The following is a 22,384-nucleotide window of genomic DNA, read 5'->3' on the forward strand; positions in this document are numbered from 1 at the left end:
TCCTCATCCACAAAATGCATAAAATACGCACATTGCTGCATGTAATTTGAAGGCGTCTAGGCCTCCTAGGCTAAGAAGTCCCTGAGGAGAACTTTACTCCCTTTAGAATGCATTCACAAATAGTAGCTTAATGAGTCTCCATAACTATCACGTAAGGAAAAATGGGCAGGTAATATCACTGCTTTATGGGCCTGGTTTTAATCATTATTAGTATGATTATGTGCAAGTCTTATAACATCTCCGAGTCCCAGTATTCTTATATGTAAAACAATCTGTCAGATTAGATCAGAGATCTTCTAACTTTTTGCTCATCTAGTCCCTAAATTAATTTTGAAAAGCAGTGCACTCCCTCATATATTTTACATTGACACCTAAAATTCTTTTATCATACCATTAAGTAGTTGCAAAGAAAGCAATTTCTAGCATACTATAAATACTAACATTTTAGAAGCAATTCTACATAACTTTTCATACATATCTAAAGGAATTTAAATACTATATTTACTATTCAACATCACCTGTTTTAAAAAAAATACATGAACACAGTCTTCTCCACGTCTGAATTTTACTCCTTGAACTTGTTCCTTCCCCCACAGCATTTTACTCTAAAGGAAAACATATATTTGTGCTGGACACAGGGATGTACTGCCCAGATTTCCATTCAATGAAGGACTTCTTGCTCCAGGTGCAGGAAAAGCTCTCTGCAGAAAGTCTTCAGCTGTCAGCCCCTTCAGGAATTGCCTCAGCTGCAGATATCCACCTTGCTCAAGGTCATGCCCATTCATAAGGTGCCACACATTCAATGGCTGATCTATGTGAGAGTATAAAGACCTGGACGTTTCAGTCTAACTTAGGACCATTCTTAAGTACTATTCCTGAGCTCCCCAAAGGGTTGGCCAAGGCTGTCCTTAGGCTGGCATTACATTGCAACTTTTCCCTCTGCCTAATCCAGCCATCCACCACCAAAGATGTTGATTCCAAGAGAACACTCCTTAATTATCATTTAGCATGCTAAATTCCATTTCAGATTTTATTACCTAGAATTTAGGTATGCTTGAACATCTTTTATTATTCACTGTCAAATTTTCTTGAAGGAATATATGTATATAAATAATTTTTTTATTTCAAAAATTTAGGGGGTTACAAGTATTTTTTGTTACATGGGTAAATTGTGTCATGCTGAAGTCAGGGCTTTCAGTGTACCTGTCACCAGAATGGTGTACATTGTACACAATAGGTAGATTTTTATCCCTTACCCTCCTTCTTCTCTCCCCCCTTCTTAGTTTCTAATGTCCATTACTGCTATTTATGACCATATATATCTTTCGTTTAGCTCCCAATTGTAAGTGAGCACATATGGTATATGTTTTTTGATTTCTGAGATACATCATTTAAGATAATGGTCACCAGTTCCATTCAGGTTGCTACAAAAGATATTATATAATTTCTTTTTATGACTGAGTAGTATTTCATGATTTTAATATACCACATTTTCTTTATCCACTTATCAGTTGATGGGCACTTAGGTTGATTCCATATCTTTGCAATTGTGAATTGTGCTGCAATAAATTTTCAAGTACAGGTGTATTTGTTATAAAATGATCTCTTTTCCTTTGGGTAGATACCTAATAGTGGGGTTGCTGGATCAAGTGGTAGGTCTACATTTAGTTCTTTGAAGAATCTCCATACTGCTTTCCATAGTGGTTGTACAATTTACATTCCCACCAATAGTATATAAGCCTTCCATTATTTTTACTGAAACTACACCATTATCTATTGTTTTCTGACTTTTTAACAATGGCCATTCTGACAGGGGTAAGGTGGTATCTCATTTTGCTTTTAACTGATAATCTGGAAACAGATTTTCTTAAAATCATCTCATGCCTGCCCTTGGAAAGTCTTCACACACACCCCAGTTTGAAGCCCATGTCTAAGGTGATTTCCAATATATGATAATTTTATTTTTGTTATTGTTTTCCTTTTTGACTACATTTCTCATAGCATGTACACAATAAATTTACACATGACATTATAATGCTAGAATTCATTTGACAAATTATTAATACTTGAAGACATATTATGTATCAGCAGTGTTCTAGATAATATAATAAATTCCTGCCCTTGCAGGAACTTGCATTACAGATGCTCTTGGACTTACAATAGAGTCACATCCCAATAAACCCATTATAAGTTGAAAATATCACATGTCAAAAGTGCATTTTTGACTTATGATATTTTTAATTTATGATGGATTTATCTAGATATAATCCCATTGCAAGTCCAGAAGCATACTGAATGAGTATGGCTTTATATATAAAAGTCAAAAAATCTTCAGTTGAACCATCTTAAGTTGGGGACTTCCTGAAATGCGGATGGGAAAGAGATAATAAGATAGTAAACACTAAATTTAATAACTAAGAAAGTTATATAGAACATTAAAAGGTAAAAAGTATTATACAAGAATTTTACAAATTTTAAATAGAGTAGGCAAACAGTGAACTAGTGCTCGAGTGGATGCAATTTTAAATAAAATGAGGGAAGTCTAATTGTTTCAGCAAAATGATTGCTTTCAGCTCTTGTATTTCTTCCTAAGACCAGTGCAATATTAGTGTATTGTTAATGATATCACTATATGTCTGATTTATAAGTGATATCACTATGTGTCTGATTTATAAGTGGAGCACACTCTTATTCTATTTAACTGTGGCTACAAAGTCATTAACCAATTTGATTTCATCAAAATAATTTTTTTAGTCTAAGTATTCCACTTGAAATTTATCCTTAATTAATAGCACTGACTTTAAATGTCTCTAAATGGTGGCTATCTTTAATAAATAAGCAATCCTCACAACACAAATTATAATGGAGAAGGAACTGAAGAAGACATTAGTTTTAAAATGATAGTAAACTTTGAAAATGAAAACAAGTGTAATAGATATGCTTTCTCAGCACTGCTCAAATGCAAGTTGTCGCTGTTAGAAAAAAGCTTTGTTTTCAGACAAAGACTTTCTTGTATAATTTACACTGTACCATTGTTCTATGACTGTGAATAAATACAATCTTGCACTATTGGCATGCAATTTGCCCTGTTTCCTTCAAGCTTCCGTTGTCCTGCCCTTGTTAACAGAGACAGAATTGGGAGGCAAAACCAGTGGTTCTCAAAGCATCGTCCTTGAACCCTCAGAAGCAAGGTCACCTGGGACCTTGTTAGAAACACAAACTCTCAGGCTCCATCCCAGACCTACTGAAACTTAGAGGGTGGGAACCAGAATCTGTTTTGCAGGCCTTCAGACTATTATAACCCAGTCTGTGGCATTTTGTTATAAAAGCACAAATGGGTCTAAGACATTCCCCAAAAAGCTAAGCTCTGTGCAGGAATCTGGGGATTGACTGTAAAATTTCAGATAGTATTCATGCAGTTTGTTGAGTAAACCACATAAAATTTTCTAGAACAGACATCCATGCTCTTCATTTGGAAATGGCAACAGTACTTTTATTCAAACTCTTTGAAAATTAATCAGTGTTATACAACTGTAGTAAAGAACATAGGATATTCACACAATGGAAATTACTCCATAATAAAATGGAACAAGCTACTGATAAATAGTAAAATGTGTAACTCTCACAGATTCTATGTTCAGTGAAAGAAGCTAGACACAATATATTACATGTCATACAATCCCATTTATATGAATTTATAGAACAAGCAAAACTAAACTATGATGGCAAAAAAAAAATCAGAAGATTGTCTCACAGGTGTGTAGGGTTGATTAAGAAGGGGCATAAGGGAACTTTCTGAAGTAATGGTAATATTCTATAAATTGATGGAGTCTGGATTACACAGGTATATGCATTTGTCAAAAATCAATAAATGTGCATTTGGGATTCGTGCATCTCATTGTAGTAAATTTTATCTTAAAAAACATGACGAATAAAAAATAATCAACATTCCTTTTTCTTACTAAGGAGCTCTAGTTTCTTAAATATGGAAAAAAGGTAAATTGGGATTACATCAAAAATCTCTATATTACCCTTGAATTATTGCCTGAATGTAAGAGTGGAAGGAAGGTTTCTGTTTTTCATTTTTATTTTCTTGTATTATGTTTTTACCTCTGGTATTCCTTGTGGAGAGAAAGCACTGAAAGGTGGTACAACATCCAAAACATCTTCATATCCAGGAGGAGGTGGTTCAGATAATGATGTGTTGAAAATCTAAAGAAAGAAGAAACTATAATCAAAAGTAAATCAGTTAAAGTTTGATCAGTTCAATCAAACAAGAAGAAAATGCCTATTATCTTTTACATCAGTAGAGGGTTAATCAATTCTTCAGTATTTTGATAATGCACATCAGATACTCAGCACTGTGCTAGAAGTTGTAAGAAATTCATGACATGAATATTGTACACTTGGTCCTCAAAACGGTAAAATCTATTTAAGTAGATAAAGTTAAACAAATAAAAACAAACAATCAGAAAATAACTAAGTACTATAGCAAGTTTCTGAATAACTGAAAGAGAAGTTCAGAAAAGGTAATAAGACAATCTTCCAAAGAGAAAAAGGAGAGCAACTGTATCCTAATAGAAGAAAGAATTAGAAATAGATTTTCGAAAGTGTCACATATCCAAGGCTGCTGTAAATAAAAGCCAAAACATAGAGTTATTTCACAGAAGATAAGAAGTAAATTAACTTCATAAGGTCCTTGAGAGGGCCTATAAGGACCAACTTTTGATTTAGAAGAAAAACTTTAATCCCCAAATAAAAAGTAACATTTCATAGTAAGCTTACTCACTTATAATAGTGCTAAGATAATTACTTAGAAATAAATTAAATATTAAATTCACTTCAATAAAAATTTACATCTTTGGGAAATCCATATCTGACAGTATCTAGATACACTGAGCAACAAACACATACACTGAAAAAAACGTAAAACACTGAACCATGTATGTGTGTGTGTATATATGTATAAATATATAAATATACATATGCACTATAGATATATAGACACTTAAAAAGATATACATATACACTTAAAAAGGTATATACATATATGTGTGTGTATATATATCTTTTTAAGTGTATAATTGAATTGGAAAAAAAAATAGTAAAGAATATTCAGAAGCTGCCAACAACAACAACAAAAAGAAAGCAGAAAACCTGAGAGGCAGCACTAACGCCTACTTTGCCTTGCTTGGCTCTATCAAAGCCTGGGACCCCATGAAAGGGACACAGGAGTTAAGGTTTAAAGCTGGTCTAAATAATGGAGTCTAACAGTACATCCCTGCATAAATCTGGTCTCTACAAAACAAAATCCTTTAATGTTAAGGATAAATTTGAAATAAACTTATTCCATAGAAGGTGATGGCTTGGGGTAAAGGAGGAAGAAAAGTGCTACTGAGAATTAATAGCCCTACAATTCATTCACTACCTATGTGGTATGCCTCAAGCTAAATAATTTATTTCAAGGTAGTACCAAGTTTGTGGTGCCCTCGGAGACCTGGTAGAAATGATCAGGAGAAATCAGCCTTACATTTAGGCCTTAAAGAATTCCCACAAAGTTATAAAAGCTGAAGAACTTGGAGCCACAAAATCACTAAACATACACAAAGTACTATGGAAAAGAACCAACAGGAGAAAAAAAGAGTAAAATCATACCTGCAAAGACTACATTTTTTGTATTTATAAAAAAGAGTAAAATCATACCTGCAAAGACTACATTTTTTGCATTGATCATACACTCAATATTGAATCCAAATTTAATTTAAAAATTAAAAATAATGTGAGTAAAAAATATTTAGACAAAACTGCACAGGGAGGAAACAGGAAGTGTTTCCTATTAATAATTAATAAAGTAATAAACAAATATAAAATATTAAGCCCAAGAACAGACAAATACGAAACATAGACTATTTTTAAAACTTGACCACATATTCAGCTCTAACAGAAGCTTCAACAATTGTCAAGGGATTTATATCCTACAGACCTGACATGATCTGATCACAATATATTTAATTTAGAAATCAGATCAAACAGATAACAAGAACAATCTTTCAATTCAGAATTTTAAAAATACTTCTATGTAGTTCCAGGAGCAAAGAAGAAAACATGGAAATTAGAAAATATTTCTATATTAATGATAACTAAAATACTTGTGAGATCTAGTTGAAGTGGTTCTCAGAGGGAAACTTATGGTTCTGTTAGAAAAGAAGAAAGGCTGAACATCAATAAGTTAAGTGTTCAACTGAGGATGTTACAAAGAACAGGAAAGTAAACACAAAGAAGGTGATGAAAGAGGAAATTATAAAATGAGAGCAGAATTAGTAAAACATACAGCAAACATATATGAGAAAAGATTGTTAAAGCCAAAGTTTATTCTTTGAATACACTAGTAAAAGTGACATAACTCTCTCAGGGCCAATAAGAGAAAATATAACAAAAGTACAAATAAATGATAATTAGGAATGAAAAAAGAGGCATGTGAACAGATCCTACACAAATTTAAAAAGATAAGAAAATACTAGAAATAACTATACCATAAATTTGAAAACTTAGATGAAATGGAAAAATGCATTTTAAAAAACTTATGAAAATTGATGTAAGAATACATTCTTTAAAAAAATCTAAATAGTCATATAACATTAAGGAAACTAAACCAGTAGTTTAAAATTTTCCATAAAATAGAGTGCCAAGGACAACCACTTCTCCTTGAGTTTGAAAAATTAAAAGAAAAGATCATGTAAATATAACACCATCTATTTCAGAGAATACTAAAAACCTAACTCATTTGTAAGTATAATATTTGTTATAATCCAGCTAGTTATTTACAAAAACACTGACTAAACATGCTATGAATATAAACTGAATCTATATCAATATATGAATGCAAAACCCTAATACTAACATTAAAAGTTTCAAAAATTTAAGATTAAACATTAGAATATCACTTGAAGTCACCATCAGATCAAGAAAGAAAAATTACATGTTCATCTCAAAAGAAAAGTGTGTTGATAATTCAAAGTAAACCCATAGTAAAAAGTCTTAGTAAACTTGGAAAGAAAGTGATGTAAGTTAACCTGATAACGACAGTAAATATTAAAATTAATAGTGAAACATTAAAGGCATTCCTTTCAAGACCAGAAGAAAGTCACGAATATCTACTATCATCACTTCTTTCAACATTATACTATAGATCCTGATTACAGCAGTAATACAAAGAGGGGAGGTGGGGAGTGAATCTCAGCTGATGTTATAGTACACTATTAATAATTAGAGCACTAGTTTTCTGCCTTTCTTGAAGCTGATAGAACCTAAAATGAAACCAAATCAATACCATTCTCAAAATCTTCACATCTTCCAAATTCCCCATATTATTTCTGTGATCCACATAGGGTACGAATTCATCTGAACCACTGGGTAAGATTATAAGAAAAACTATGCTAAGGAGCAATAAAAATCCATCTAGAAACACTCATTATATAAGCCAGTCTTTCAGGCAAGGGAGTATTCAAGCTTGTCTCACTCAATTTGCCTTTATGGTAATCACTTCTACAGAACCACTGTGCCACAGTGAATTTTACAGCAAGTTTATCAGTTATTCTAACAACTAGGAGGAAGTTTTCTTTTTTTTTTTTTTTTTGAGACAGAGTCTCGCTCTGTTGCCCAGGCTAGAGTGAGTGCCATGGCGTCAGCCTACCTCACAGCAACCTCAAACTCCTGGGCTGAAGCGATCCTACTGCCTCAGCCTCCCGAGTAGCTGGGACTACAGGCATGCGCCACCATGCCCGGCTAATTATTATATGTATATTTTTAGTTGTCCATATAATTTCTTTCTATTTTTAGTAGAGACAGAGTCTTGCTCTTGCTCAGGCTGGTAGGTGGAAGTTTTCTGAGGTTAAGGAAATGACTTTTTTGGATTGACTTTAACATCGGTAGAGTGTGTGTGTGTGTGTGTGTGTATACATATATATATATACACACACACACACACATATATATATATATATATACCAGTCTTAGAGCATTACTCACTTTCCAAAATTCACTAGTAGCCTCAATTATGTTTTCAGAGTATAAATAAAACAATTTTGGCATACAAATTTCTACCAATACTTTCTTGTGAGATAAAAGGTCAATATAGGGCTGGGCATGGTGGCTCACGCCTGTAAATCTAGCACTCTGGGAGGCCAAGGTGGGAGGATTGCTTCAGCACAAGAGTTCTAGACCAGCCGGAGCAAGAGCAAGACCCTGTCTCTACTAAAAGTAGAAACAATTAGCCAGTCAACTAAAAATAAAAAATAAATAAAAATAAACAGAAAAAAATTAGCCAGGCATGGTGGTGCATGACTGTAGTCCCAGCTACTGGGGAGGCTGAGGCAGGAGGATCCCTTGAGCCCAGGTGTGAGCTAGGCTGATGCCATGGCACTCTAGACCAGGTGACAGAGCAAGACTCTGTCTCAAAAATAAATAAATAAATAAATAAATAAAGTCAATATATAGTTCAATCCATATGGTATGTTATCTCTACAGAAACAAAAGTGAAACAGTGTCTCTGCATACATTAAAAAATATTTCTGATAGGATCCACAAAATACTATTCGTATTTCTTGCCTGTGAGGAGGGGAACGTGTTGTCTAGGTTGTACAGGAGTGTAAAAGGTATCATACTTTCCCACATAGCTCAGCTGTGGATGGTGATAACAATTAAACTGCACTGGGAGATGGGAGATAGTAAGAGCATTGATGATTGGTGCAGAGGGATGAGCACAGAGCTGAATCGTCACAATGTCAACAGATAATGCCTGAGTCTGAAATTAAAGCAATATAAACATGGTGTATATAGATATAGAGGTAAAAATCAAAAGAATCAACTCATAGTTGAATAGTGATTGTTTCCAGAAAGGAGAAAATAGAAAGCAAGGCACTCTGGAGAAGTATGTGATTATATGCATGTGTAATTAGGATAAAAATAAACTTAACTAAGGATATAACTTGAAAAAAGAAACTTTAGCTAGCTAACTTCCTTACCATTCAGGAAAATCTCCATAATGAAACCTCTGCTCATTCATTTTGCATTATGTGACAGGTTTCAGTAACTTTATACATTTTTGTAATAGCAAAAATAAATAATGAAATAAAATAATAAAAGCAATGGTACAGTCAAAATTGGAGGTGAGGAGGAAGGAAAAAAGAAAAAGGAAGTCTGCTAATTCCCACACTGCACATAGACAATCCCCAAATTTGAAACCACAAAACAGAGGTTTATGTATCTCTTTTAACATTGTAAATATTTTATTATGTCATTAAACAATTTTCCTAAACATACTTATAAAGACCCTTTAGTACTGTGGTCCCAATCCCCAGGCAGCTGACTAGTATTGGTCCATGGCCTGTTAGGGACAGGGCCTCACAGCAGGAGGTGAGCAGCAGGCAAGCCAACAAAGCTTCATCTGTATTTACAGCTGTTCCCATCCCTCGCATCACCGCCTGGGCTCCGCCTCCTGTCAGATCAGCTGCGGCATTAGATTCTCATAGAAGCGCAAACCCTACTGTAAACTGTGCATGCAAGGGATCTAAGTTGTGCGCTCCTTATGAAACTGTAATGTCTGATGATCTGAGGTGGAGCTGAGGTGGTCCTGCTAGCACTGGGGAGCAGCTGCAAATACAGATTATCGTTAGCATACAGGTTTGACTGCACAGAGACCATAATAAATCAGTTGATTGCAGACTCATATCAAAACCCTATCCGTGAGTGGCAAGTGACAATTAAGCTCCATCTGGTGGCAGGCTTATAGTATATATTACAGTGTAATAATAATATAAATATAATATAAATAAAGTGCACAATAAATGTAATGCACTTGAATCATCCCAAAACCCTCTCCCCCCCACCCCTAGTCTATGGAAAAATTGTCTTCCATGAAACCGGTCCCTGGTGCCAAAAAGGTTGGGAACTGCTGCTTTAGTACTTAATTGTATAGATATGCCACCTCTTACTTTATAAATGTTATGAGATTGTTATGAGACTATATGATATACATTGGTATTTCCAATACCTTTTTTAAAAATACTTTTTAGATTTTGAAATAGTTTAATAATTTTTTAAAGTTAAAATTTTAACTACTATGATTTAAAATAGTAATTAATAGGGAAAGCTCAAAGTCATATTAGAAAATTTAGCATGGGATTATATCACTGCAAAACATAACAACATATTAATCATTAGAAGAGATTGATTCCTTAGTCAGTAAGAGGAGGTTATTGCCATATTTTGAAAAGAAACATTTAAATATATATTTAAATCACATGACATTTTCAGTTCACTGATCAAGCTGGACATATTTGAAGCTATATATAATTTAGAAGGTCCAGTAGTAAAAAAAACTAAAGGAAGCTGTTTAGATTGAAAGAGACTCTTCTAGGTATAGTAGCTCTAAAACTAAGCTACGTTAAATAGAGATGAATATATAAGTTATATTTTATGAGCATTCATATTGAACATATATCATGATAAGACATATCTCAGTTATCTGCATTATCTTCTCTTTCTCAAGTATGTGACCCAATTTGCAAACTAGATTGGAAATTCTTTAGAGTAGATATCATTCTATAGACCTTGCCTCCAAACGCTCATCCCCTCTAAATGCCCTCACACAAATTCTTGGCACAGAGCTGAACACATGGTCATTTGAGACATAACCAGTAAGTAGCAACAAAAACCTGCAAGCTCAAACTGCATACTGGGTTTCTGAACTTCCTAGCAACACCAAATCTATGCAATGCTTAAAAGTTTACTAATATATCATATTTGCTATTGGTGTGTAACACTAAAAAATAAAAGCAACTGGTATCAAGCATTTATTTCTCAGAATCTTTCTAACATCACATTAACTTCAAACGTCATAAGAAAGTAGCTGACACTGGTAATGAGATATTAAAGATATTATTCACAAGATTTAATAATACTTTTTTATCAATATTTAGAGATGGTATAGAACATTCTTAAATAGAAGATATTTGAAAAAGAATAGATTGGGGAAATGTTTCTGTTATTGTTTTTCTTTTACCTCATTTCCATCTTCATCAATTATTGAGATGTAGTTGGGATGAGTCTTATTTGGGTAGGACAACAGGACATCATAATGGGCTAGCTCAACAGAATCCAGGCCAAATTCTTTCCACTGGGATTGAATTTGCTTTGCAAGCTGAAAGTTTTGTTCTGTTCCTGCTAAATGGGGTATCCGTGTAAAATTACTGGTAAACAAAAATTGAAAATGGTTAGAATTAATGTTTAGTCAGACGTTATTTCAAATCAACAACAAAACAAAGCATATTTACACAAAAATACTTTGAAATGTGATGTGTTAAAAAAGCAAGGTGGTACTACTATTGCATTGCTATTATTGCACTGAATAGATTTTCAAAGTCTGCTTTTAAATTTTCATGCTCTAACTTTTACTAATTCAAGAGAAAAACTGGAGAAACTAATATTTGTAGAGTATTGTTATGTGCAATCCTATGGCTATAACCCCATTATGGTAGATGACTAAGGTGTCAGATTCTTTTCTTAAGACCTTTGCATCTTGGAACTTTAATGGAATCATCTGTTTATTTCACTGTGTAAAATATATTTGAGAGATAAAAAAATAATTTTATGCAAAAAACTAGGCTGTGATATGGCAAGAATTACTAATACTTACACTTATTTAAATACTAAAAGTTACAGACAAGGGAGAAACTTCTTGACTAACACCCATTTATAAAATATCTTCATTAAAAAATAATCTGAACATATTGACACAAGCTCAGACTGAATCTCTTGTACTCCATCCATGAGGAAGAGCAATATACTTAAAATCAATGATAAGAATTAGTCTGAAGAGGAGTATCTTTAACAAAGAAATTATATGGCCAAAATTTGACTACCAGAAATATTTTCATGAGCAAACTAATTTCTCATTTAATATGTCTAGATCCTGGTGATTTTGATTGTTTTAAATGTCTCCATCCTGGGGAATTTGTTGTTTCCCTGAAAAGCTTATCAGTATTTTCAAACTTAAATCCCTTTTTAAAAAATTCCATATGACAAGGCATTACGTAGCATGAAAAGATATTTACTTTTAATTCGTAAACTTTTGGAACTTCATGAATTTCTGGTTCTAAATATGTAGGGTTTTCTAAAATCAACACACTTCTATCCTCAGGTGATTTTTAAAAAAGTAATAAGCAACATGGCTATGATAATCCCAATTTCAACTGTTTCATTCAACTGTGTATCTTAATTTTTTAGTTTGGCAAATCAACAATGAAAGAAAATAACTCAATTCTTAAAAAACAGGATTCCTATGATTAGTTTAATAATTATATTTAAAGTATTTAAATTGGATAAGAATAGTATTAAAATCTGGCTGGGCGAGGTGGCTCCCGCCTGTAATCCTAGCACTCTGGGAGGCCGAGGTGGGCGAATCGTTTGAGCTCAGAAGTTCGAGACCAGCCTGAGCAAGAGCGAGACCCCATGTCTACTAAAAATAGAAAGAAATTATATGGACAGCTAAAAATATATATAGAAAAAAAAAATTAGCCGGGCATGGTGGTGCATGCCTGTAGTCCCAGCTACTCGGGAGGCTGAGACAGGAGGATCGCTTGAGCTCAGGAGTTTGAGGTTGCTGTGAGCTAGGCTAACGCCACGGCACTCACTCTAGCCTGGGCAACAGAGTGAGACTCTGTCTCAAAAAAAAAAAAAAAAAAAAAAAAAGAATAGTATTAAAATCCTCATTTGGTAAATGTTTATAGACGTAACACTTTACATAGGATTTCTAATACGTATTTGTAAAATATGGCATCAATAACAAAAGGAACACACATTTAACAGGCAGCTAAGGAATGTCTATCCCTTCATCAACGTATAATTGCAGAGAAAACAGAAAAACAGCCAAGATATTGCTATTTTTTTCTATATTACACAGATCACAAACTACAACCAAAATAGGATATAAACTATGTATATTTCATGAACTACCAGCTATAACTTTGTCCCCACATGCAAGAAGAATTTCTATAAGAAATCTTGAACCTGCTGACAAAAAAGGGGAAGCGGATCATTTTATCCATATTATAAGTGAAATTTCTTCTAACAGTTTTGTTACTACCAACTAGGATATATCATGCTAAGGGTCAATGAGATAACATATTAAAGGACAAGGCAAGTTCTTAATTTTTTTTGTTTTAATCACTTAGCAATATGTGTTGTAAGTAATTTGTTGATTCTACCAGAATATCAAATTTTGGGGGGGAAAAAAAAAAAAAAGAAGAAGAAGAATTTACAAATTTTCCAAAATAGCAAAAATCTGTTCATGTATCTCTTTCAGGCTGGTTTAAATATGTCCCAAGTACTCTCACATTCTCTCAATTCATAAAGGGAGCTATTAGTATACCTGTTTTAATACATTTCATCTGATTTACAAAAGATGTAGCAGTATTTCGGGGAGTTAGATGACTTAAAGACAGCTAACAAAAGGTGAAACAGGTATTTATACACATATCAGTAAAATTCTGAAACTGGAAATCTAAAACACTCTTATAAAACCATCTTATCTTTCAAAACAGGGGGAAGGAAAATCCTTCTAGAGAAATGCAAAATAGTGAATGGAATCTGTGAATTTAACCAGGTGTTTACAAAACAGAAGGGAAAACACAAGACAATCCTGTATCCCAAGGCAGAATGAAAAAACTGGCCTAATGAATCCTCCCTTTAACTACTGAGGCAGACACCCCAGAAGCAGTGGGGCCCTTTAAGAGCAGAACAAAGGATAATAAAGGGAGACAAGATAGGAGGTCCTAGCTTTTAATGGCCTCTGACCCTATATTTTAATAAGAAGCTCTCTGATAGACAGATGGCAAACTGAAAACCTGGAAAGTCCAGGAGACTTCTGGAGATTCTGTAGTCTTTGCAGGGGGTGAGTGGAAGTTCTCTTAACCTTTCTTTTGTGTGCTAATGAGTTCTGAACAGTTAGAGGAGCTTGGTTAGGGCTGTGGAGAATAAATAAGACACTGACTGCTTAGATCTTGCTTGAGGGTCCAAAAAGAAAAAGGAAGACATTCATTTTTCCACTTTTTTGGTCCATTCATGTAACAAGTTAGGAAAAGAAGAAGGTAGCAGGAGCAGCAGCTCCATCTAGGAGTGAAGACCATATCTTTCCAGACCTCTACTTTTATTATATGTATTATACATGATTATAGTGGAATAAGTGCAAGAGGCACAGGAAGGGTTTCCACAAAGATAAAGAAGTTTAAGTTTCAGGATCTCTCACTTCAGAGGGCCCTTCCCAGAGATCTGGAAGGTGTCTTATAAAATGTTTATTCATAGCTTTAATTCTATTATAATTAATATAGAAATATATGTGTTTATATGATTATGTGTGTGCATATCTATGTGTGTACATATATATGTACATATAATAGTCTTTTTTTTTTTTTTTTTTTTTTTTTTTGAGACAGAGTCTCACTCTGTTGCCCGGGCTAGAGTGAGTGCCGTGGCGTCAGTCTAGCTCACAGCAACCTCAAACTCCTGGGCTTAAGCGATCCTACTGCCTCAGCCTCCCGAGTAGCTGGGACTACAGGCATGCGCCACCATGCCCGGCTAATTTTTTTTTGTATATATATATTTTAGTTGTCCATATAATTTCTTTCTATTTTTAGTAGAGACGGGGTCTCACTCTTGCTCAGGCTGGTCTCGAACTCCTGACCTCGAGCGATCCACCCGCCTCGGCCTCCCAGAGTGCTAGGATTACAAGCGTGAGCCACCGCGCCCGGCCTAATAGTCTTTTTATATAAAATTACAACTTGAATTCACCAGGGAATCTTTCAATCATTAGAGGAACTTCAAGTATTTTTGGACACATGCACTAAGCCAGTTTGTAAAAAGAACAAAAAAGGGACTTCATACCTTGAAAAAACTAAGTATTCTATAATCAATTATATATAATAATTCTACACAAGTGTTTGATTTTTAGTTGCTTTGTAAATACTTGTAAAATTTACTCATTTATCTCTTTTGGTCTATAATAGAGATAGCTATTCCAGGAAGTGGAGAGCTAGTTTTTAAAATATGCCAAATGTATGCTCTTTAATTTCATCCACATCACAATAATATTGTTAGCCCCATTTTACAAGTGTGGAAATGTGGGCTCAGGAAGGTTAAATATTCACCCAAAGTTACCTTACTATTAAAGGGCAAAGATGGAATTCAAACTCAATCCTGCCTGACTCCAAAGTCCAATCTTATTTATTTATTAAAATACACTTTCTTCCTCTAAATCATGAGCCAGCAAACTAGGTTCCACTGGCCAAACTTGGCCCACTCCTTTTTTCTGTACAGTCCACGAGCTAGGAATGGTTTTTACATTTTATTAATAGTTTTTAAAAAAGCAAGAACAATATTGTATGACACATCAATTATATGGAATTCAAATTTCAGTACCCATAAATAAAGTTTTATCCGAACTGACATTCTTATTTGTTTATATATTTTCTATGACTTCTTTGTGCTACAATAGCAGAGCTGAATAGCTGTTACGGAGATCAGCCTACAAAGGCTGGCCCTTTTAAAGAAAAAGGCTGCTAACTGCTAACTCTGCTCTAAAACTTCTGTAATGATAAGGTTTAGCTGATAGTATAATCCTCTCTCAATGAAATGTGATACAAGACCCTTGATAAATAAATCGTTTTTTAAAAAGTCAGTTCCTATATATGAAATATTGGACCAAGACTTCTAAATAGAATGGTACATTTTTCCAACAAACTGTCTATGTAAACTTTCAAGTGTACACTTACTATAAGAACTTCTTGATGTTCTCAGCTTTCAATTCATCCAAAAATGCCTTCCTCATGCTATGCTGTGGAACAGTGTGAGTAGCTTCATTGGAAGACTTTATAAACCACCCTGAAAAATACATCCAAAAATAGGAATGAGATATGAGCTCATAGACAGGACTTATTTTTCTTTATTGTTGTATGTATCATATTAATACTACGTAAAACATAAATTATCAAGCACCTCTAGCTTTAGGTGAGATTTTCTGAAGTTTAATTTCTCTTGCCTACTTCTACCAAAAAAAAAATCATACAGATTTTTAAATTATAAACCAACTGCAACATTTTTTATCCAGCTTCAATGACAGGATAAAAAATGTTGATTGCTGTTATTCTGAGAAACGTTTTGCAAGGAAATCAGCACTAAAATTAAATATGATATTAATGTTTCAACTAACAGGGATAAATAAGATCTTTTGAAAATGAAGGCAAAATGAAGATCCACCTTCTTTCTCCCTAAAGCTTTTATCTTCAGTGACTGCTCCTTTATTGACCTAGAATAAGCATTTAAAATTTTTTGTAATGAATTAATTATGAATATATTTCAAGTACATAAATTATTTCAAAATATTGAAGGTAACTCAGACCTCTAATTTGCTCTGGTTCTTAAACTTATACAAAATGTGCTGAGATTTTGTGTTTACAGTTGAAGCAGGCTTTAGAAGTTCAAGTTCAGAAAGCAACAGTGAGACTACAATTTAGCCACCATCTCTGCCAGACATCCAGCGCACAAAAGAGGCCAGCAGCAATAGCTAGCCACATCATGCACCATTAGCCCCTGCAGTTGGCTTTTAATCTGAGGGGTACAGGGTTCAACACTCTAGGGTTTATTTAGGGAAATTACAGGATCTGGGAACAAAATTTTTACAAAATCAGCACCCAGCCAGCTTTCATGGAGCTTTCCAATTATTAATCACATTGATACCAATACAAATACGTATATACATGAATATTAAAATACATAATTGGATGCAAAGAGATAAACGATTCCACCTATGCATAAAACAAAAGGACTTGGCTTAGAGTGTGGGATCAGGGAAGGACACAACAACGATGAGACGCTTGAACTGAGATCTGAAAAATGAACACAATGATGAGGATGAAAACCTGTGGGGGAGGGGAGAGCAGAGAATCCTAAGGGAGGAAAAAAACAGTAATAAAGAACCCATTCTGTGTCAGACACTGAGCAGTGAATACAGGGTTGGGGGTGACACCAGGAAGAATAAAAAATACCTTGAAGAGATGCAAAAGATTTTAATCCCCATGTAGACCTTACCAAATCAAATTCCCGTTTTTGCAGTTGAGAAAATGGAAATTCAATTTGAAATGTATCCTTGTTGAGCATTTACTCATTTAGGCCCCACAACAATCCTCGGTGGTTACTAATAACTTCATGTTAATTATGAGCAGTGTATGTGGCGAAAAAGTCTTTGACCCAATGTCACACAGAAAGCTACAAGATACTGAGTAAACCAAACTGGTCCACGCCCTACTCTTCCAAATCCCAGAAAACGGATCTAAAATTCCGAGCAGAGGTGGACTACTCTGGCGATACCTAAGGCTAGTCCTGTGCGTTAAAGTCTAACTCCTCATCAAAAAGAGAAAAAGTGCTAAAAATCCCAGTACTGTACTAAGAGATTTACGCGTTATTTCATTTAGTATTGCCAATAAGTTGCAGAAAATATTATCTGCATCTTAAAGACAAGGAAACTAAGGCCGAGGTAGATTCGGTAACTTGCTGAGGCCAGTAAAAAGTGGCAAAGTCAAAATTACAATTTAAGAGTCTGAGCTCGCTTGTCCTGCTCCGGTTTTCTCGGAGAGGTGGTAAAGTCTGCAAATCAGTGCGCAGGGAACAACGCCAAAGACCTGCTGTTAAAGATGGGTTCAGAGCCTGACAGTAATTCACCCACTTCCCAAATGTGCCTCTGTTACTTCCAAGGAGGAAAGAACAAGAAGAGGAAAAGATTCCCTTTGCAGCAATGTCTTAAATTCTACCGTCAACCTGGAGCAGCCCCAGGTACCCGACGATATAAAAACCCCAAAGGAGAGAGGGGCGCTTCCTGCAAAGCTCCCCGGACGACTTTGTTCAACAACCCCCCGAGTTCTACGCTCATCCTAAAACCTGCTGTGTCTAGGCAGCTTGTCTAGAACTCAACCCTGCCCCGCCTCCAGCAAACCTCCTCCCAACTCGCGGGGACTCACCCCCACACTGTCCCCACTCATATTGCCGCCCTGGGGGAGAGCGACAGGACCCCACTCGGCAGCCGACGCGGGCCAGCGGAGGAGGCTCCGAGGTTTGATAGGCTAAGCGTGCCCCTACCTACGAGGAAGCCCAAGGTGAAGAGGCCGGTGGCCATCACCAGTGCCCCAGCGCAGAGCCAGCGTGGCCGGCGCCCGGACACCGCCACCGAGTTGGATTCGTCCAGGAGATTCCACATCGCGGCGCGAGTCGAGCCGGGCCTCCCGGGACCTGCGCCTGTGCCGCGGCCCCACGCTCGCGCCCTCGCCCGCAGCCCCGCGGCGGGGTAAAGTCTGTCGCCCACCAACGCCTTGCTGTTCCGCCCCTGCAGGCTGGAACTCGCTCCCAGCCCTGGGGTCTGGCTTCTCCGCGGTAAAAGTATTTACAGCTTAAGCTGAACCAATCAGAGCGAGAGGAAGGCATTATCTGCCTCCAGGAGGAGAAGGAAACCCGACCCCTTTCCAGAGGCGCTTAACAAAAAGTTTCTCTTGAAAATTTCCAGCTCTTGAAACCCCGCCCCTGTCCCGCCTTCCTGCGCCTGGAGCCGGGCGCAGAACTCCCGACGCCCAGGGAGGGGAAGGAGGCGACTCGAAGCTGCGGCAGTTGCTGCTCCCGGTCTGGCTTCGCCCGCTTCCCTCCCGGAACACCCGGTCCTCCGACTCGTGGATACCTGCGGGGCTACCCCGAAATAAAAGTTCATCTTTCTCCCGGGAAGATGCCCACGGCCCCGCAGAGGAATGGGCTCCAGCAGAGACGGGCTCCTTGGTTTGCCTCTTCTCCCACTGCTGTGACCTCCAGGCAAGAAGTCAGTAGGTCCAGACACCCGAGGAAGGCGGTGTGGTGCAAAGAACTTGTTCTCCGGCTGCGGACAGATTAAGGCTCCAGTCCTACCCCTGTCACTTTCCAGCTGTGTGGCCTTGGGCAAGCCACATAACTTCTTGGTGTCCCAGTTCCTTTGAAGTCCCAGGAGAGCAGTGCCGAAATAAAGAAGGCTAAAGTTCAGTGGCAGCATAGGGTTAAGAACTTAAGTCTTGGAGCTGAACTCCCCCTTTCTGCCACTTACTAGCTGCCTTGCCTTGGAAGAGTTATTTAACCTCTCCCCAGCCTCAGTATTATTTCCTCAACAGCCTCTGGTGGCTTCCCATCTCACTAAGGGTAAAAGCCAAAATCTTTATAATGGCCTACAAAACCCTCTCTCGTCTGGCCCTCTGCCAGGCCTCTGACCTCCTCCCCTGCGTTCTCCTCCTGCTCCATCTCTACTGGCTACCACCAAGGCCTTTGCACACTGCTCCCTGTAAGGTTCTTCTCCAAGATTCCACATGGTTCCCTCTCTTACCTCCTCCAGTTCTCTGTCCAAATGTCACCAGATCAGAGAGGCCTTCCCTGGCCATCCTGTTTAAAATAGCAACACCTCCACCACAGTAACCTACCTGCTTTCCTTCCAACTCTCTGTTCTCTTTTGCTGCTTTTTCTCCACAGCACTTATATATTTTACTTTTTTGTTTATTTACTATCTCTTCTCGCTATAGATTTTTATCCGTTTTGTTCACCTGTATTCCCAATACTTAAAATAGTCATTGGTATGTAATAAACAATAAGTAAAAAAAAAAAAAGAAAGAAAAGAAAAGAAAGAAAGAAAAGAAAAAAGAAAATTTCCAGCTCTTGCTTATTTAAAAAACAGAGAAGGAGGGGGGAGAGAGGGAGAGAGACCTTCCTCTCTCCTCTCCTATAATTCTCAAGAACTTTTTTTCAGCTCTGAAATCCTACAAAATACAATACTCTACTGAGTAAAGTCAGGCGGAAAATGGTGCACTAGTTTGAATAATCAGAGAGGGTTGGCATCAATGTAAATCCCCACCATCCTCTTTCTTTTAATGAATATCATTGTTATTAATAAACATGTAGGGTATTATCCTCCATTTACATTGCAAAACCATTTTTAAAGAAATACTGGAATTTGTGGAAGGCAGAGACTTCATTTTCATATCCTAGCTGGGTTGGGCCACTGTCTTGCATAACAGATATAAAATCAATCTTTGTTGAATTAACCAGAAGAATCAATCACACATAATTCTATCCTAGTTACAAATTCTTGATAATAATTGTATCTAAAAGGAGAGAATAACTACATGCTTTATAAAATCGACCGTGTTTTTATGCTCCATGAGGGAGACCACGCATTGAGCAGGAGTGCTTTATGGAAGCATTGCATTTAACAGCACTGTAAATTACAGTTAGGATTTGAGCCAGGGGAGATGAGAAGAAACACATTGGCTGAGGCCAGCAGCATACACAAAGGCTGAAAATCCAGAGTATATTCAAGGAATAGCAAATGCTTTGCTTTGGGAAAGAGGGAGCACAGGATGAGAGTGGAGAAAGATAGGCTAGGCCAGGTACGGTGGCTCATGCCTGTAATCCTAGCACTCTGGGAGGCTGAGGTGGGAGGATCGCTTGAGCTCAGGAGTTCCAGACCAGCCTGAGTAAGAATGAGACCCCGTCTCTACTAAAAATAGAAAAAAAATAAAAATTAGCCAGGTATGGTGTTACACACGTGTAGTTCCAGCTCCTCGGGAGGCTGAGGCAGGAGATTGCTCGAGCCCAGGAGTTTGAGTTTGCTGTGAGCTTGGTAGACACCATGACACTCTATCCTGGGTAACAGAGTGAGACTCTGTCTCAGAAAAAAGAAAGAAAGAAAGACAGACAGACAGAGGGAGGCTAGATTGTAGAGTCTTGGGTATTTTGTTAAAGAATTTCTGAGTAAAGCAAAGAAATGTGGGAAAATTAATCTGTCAACATTGTACTAAGACAACTCCTAAATGACCTTCAGCAAGAAAGGAAGGAATTTCTTAATCCCTTTCTAACAAAATCCTAAATTTATATCTTTCCTAATGTTCCTATTGTCAAATCTAACCAAGAATGGTAGAATACTAGTGGCTAATATTTACTGAGCATTTATTATGAATGATGCACTTATATATATTATCTCATTTAATCATTGGAATACTTCAAGATGTGTACTATTATTTTTCCCATTTACACATAGAACAACTGAAATTTAGCAAGATTAAGTAAATCATTGAACGGCACAAAACCAATACTACAATGTCTGTCTTACTCTATACAGCCTCCACTGAGCATAAAGTACATTTCCTGAGTGTGCTTGTAGTATTGAAAGAAGCATTGGCCTTGGAGTCAACAGACTCTAACTTAAATTTTGGACCTAGTCCTATCTAAGCTGGGTACTCTTGGGAGCCAAGCATTCAATTTACCTGAATGTATTTCCTCATTTGTAAAATGTGGCATCACTCAGTAACATTATCTAGTACACATGGTTAATGTGTTTGTTTTGGCGGTTAGATGTGACTATAAGTGAGGCAAATTTTAGTTAAATATAAGAAACGGCTTTTGAACACTAGAATTAACTCAAGTAACAATTGAATTAATAAAACTCTGTGGTGAAGAGGATGTATTTGAAGAATTCAGAGAATGAATGAACATCTGTCAGATATTATAAGCCTTGTGGAACTTAGAGTTTAGTGGAGAAGATAATCCTTTAATAAGTAATTAATAACTAAGGTAATGAGCACTTCCTACACGGTAAATACTATCCTATGTGCTTTATATGCATTATTTCATTTAATTCTCATAACATCTCAAAAGAATTTAGTATCTCTCACAGGCAATTATGCAAGCCACACTAGATTTCTCTGTTGTCACATTTATTATTATTTACCTTTTACAGATAAGAGAACTAAGGTTTAGAGAAATTGATTGACTTTCTCAAGAAAACAACTGGCAGATGTTTGTTTTCTGAACCCCTCTGATAAATATTGGGCCATATCATACTTCCTTTTTTAACTATTGGGGAAAAATTGAAGATGACGCTTCATGTCAGGGATTTGTAGAAGCAATGATGAACTAAATTAAAGAATTATAAATGGAGTCTGTTCTTAAAAAAATTAAAATAATTTTAGTTCCTCTTATCTCCAGCCTCTAACCCATATTTGCTTTTGAAAAGTACTTTAACTCAGTCAAGGAAAAAAACAGACTTTAACATTCCCTGGTTGCTTCTTAATCTTTAAGCACAACATTCCTGAACTGTAAACTGCACACTAAATAGCATAGCTCTGAAAGATAAGAATTCTAATTAATTTCTCCAAGTAATTTGATTTTTTTTAATTTCAATCTTGTTAAATTGGGAGGGTTACATAAGCATTTATATTCTTTGAACTCTTTGAGTTGTACATTTAAAATCTGTGCACTTTATTGTATATAAATT

General features: G+C 36.2%; 1 protein-coding gene across 3 annotated transcripts in view; it reads right to left on the bottom strand.

Annotated features, from left to right (window-relative positions):
* FOLH1 (folate hydrolase 1) overlaps positions 1-18,476 on the bottom strand; it is a 48,956-nt gene extending 30,480 nt beyond the window's left edge. For 2 of the 3 annotated variants that reach the window (XM_069470943.1, XM_069470942.1), the window contains exons 1-4: positions 18,187-18,361; positions 15,828-15,936; positions 11,063-11,249; positions 4,111-4,212 (exon numbers count right to left, since the gene is read on the bottom strand). In XM_069470943.1, coding sequence (XP_069327044.1) covers positions 4,111-4,212; positions 11,063-11,249; positions 15,828-15,936; positions 18,187-18,304 — 516 coding nt within the window. In that variant the 5' untranslated portion in view covers positions 18,305-18,361. Of the gene's footprint in view, positions 1-4,110; positions 4,213-11,062; positions 11,250-15,827; positions 15,937-18,186 lie in introns of all 3 variants that reach the window. The other variant, XM_069470945.1, reaches the window with a different exon arrangement.
* Positions 18,477-22,384: the final 3,908 nt, after the last annotated feature.

Source organism: Eulemur rufifrons, chromosome 6, assembly GCF_041146395.1.
Source record: "Eulemur rufifrons isolate Redbay chromosome 6, OSU_ERuf_1, whole genome shotgun sequence".
Classification (NCBI taxonomy): domain Eukaryota; kingdom Metazoa; phylum Chordata; class Mammalia; order Primates; family Lemuridae; genus Eulemur; species Eulemur rufifrons.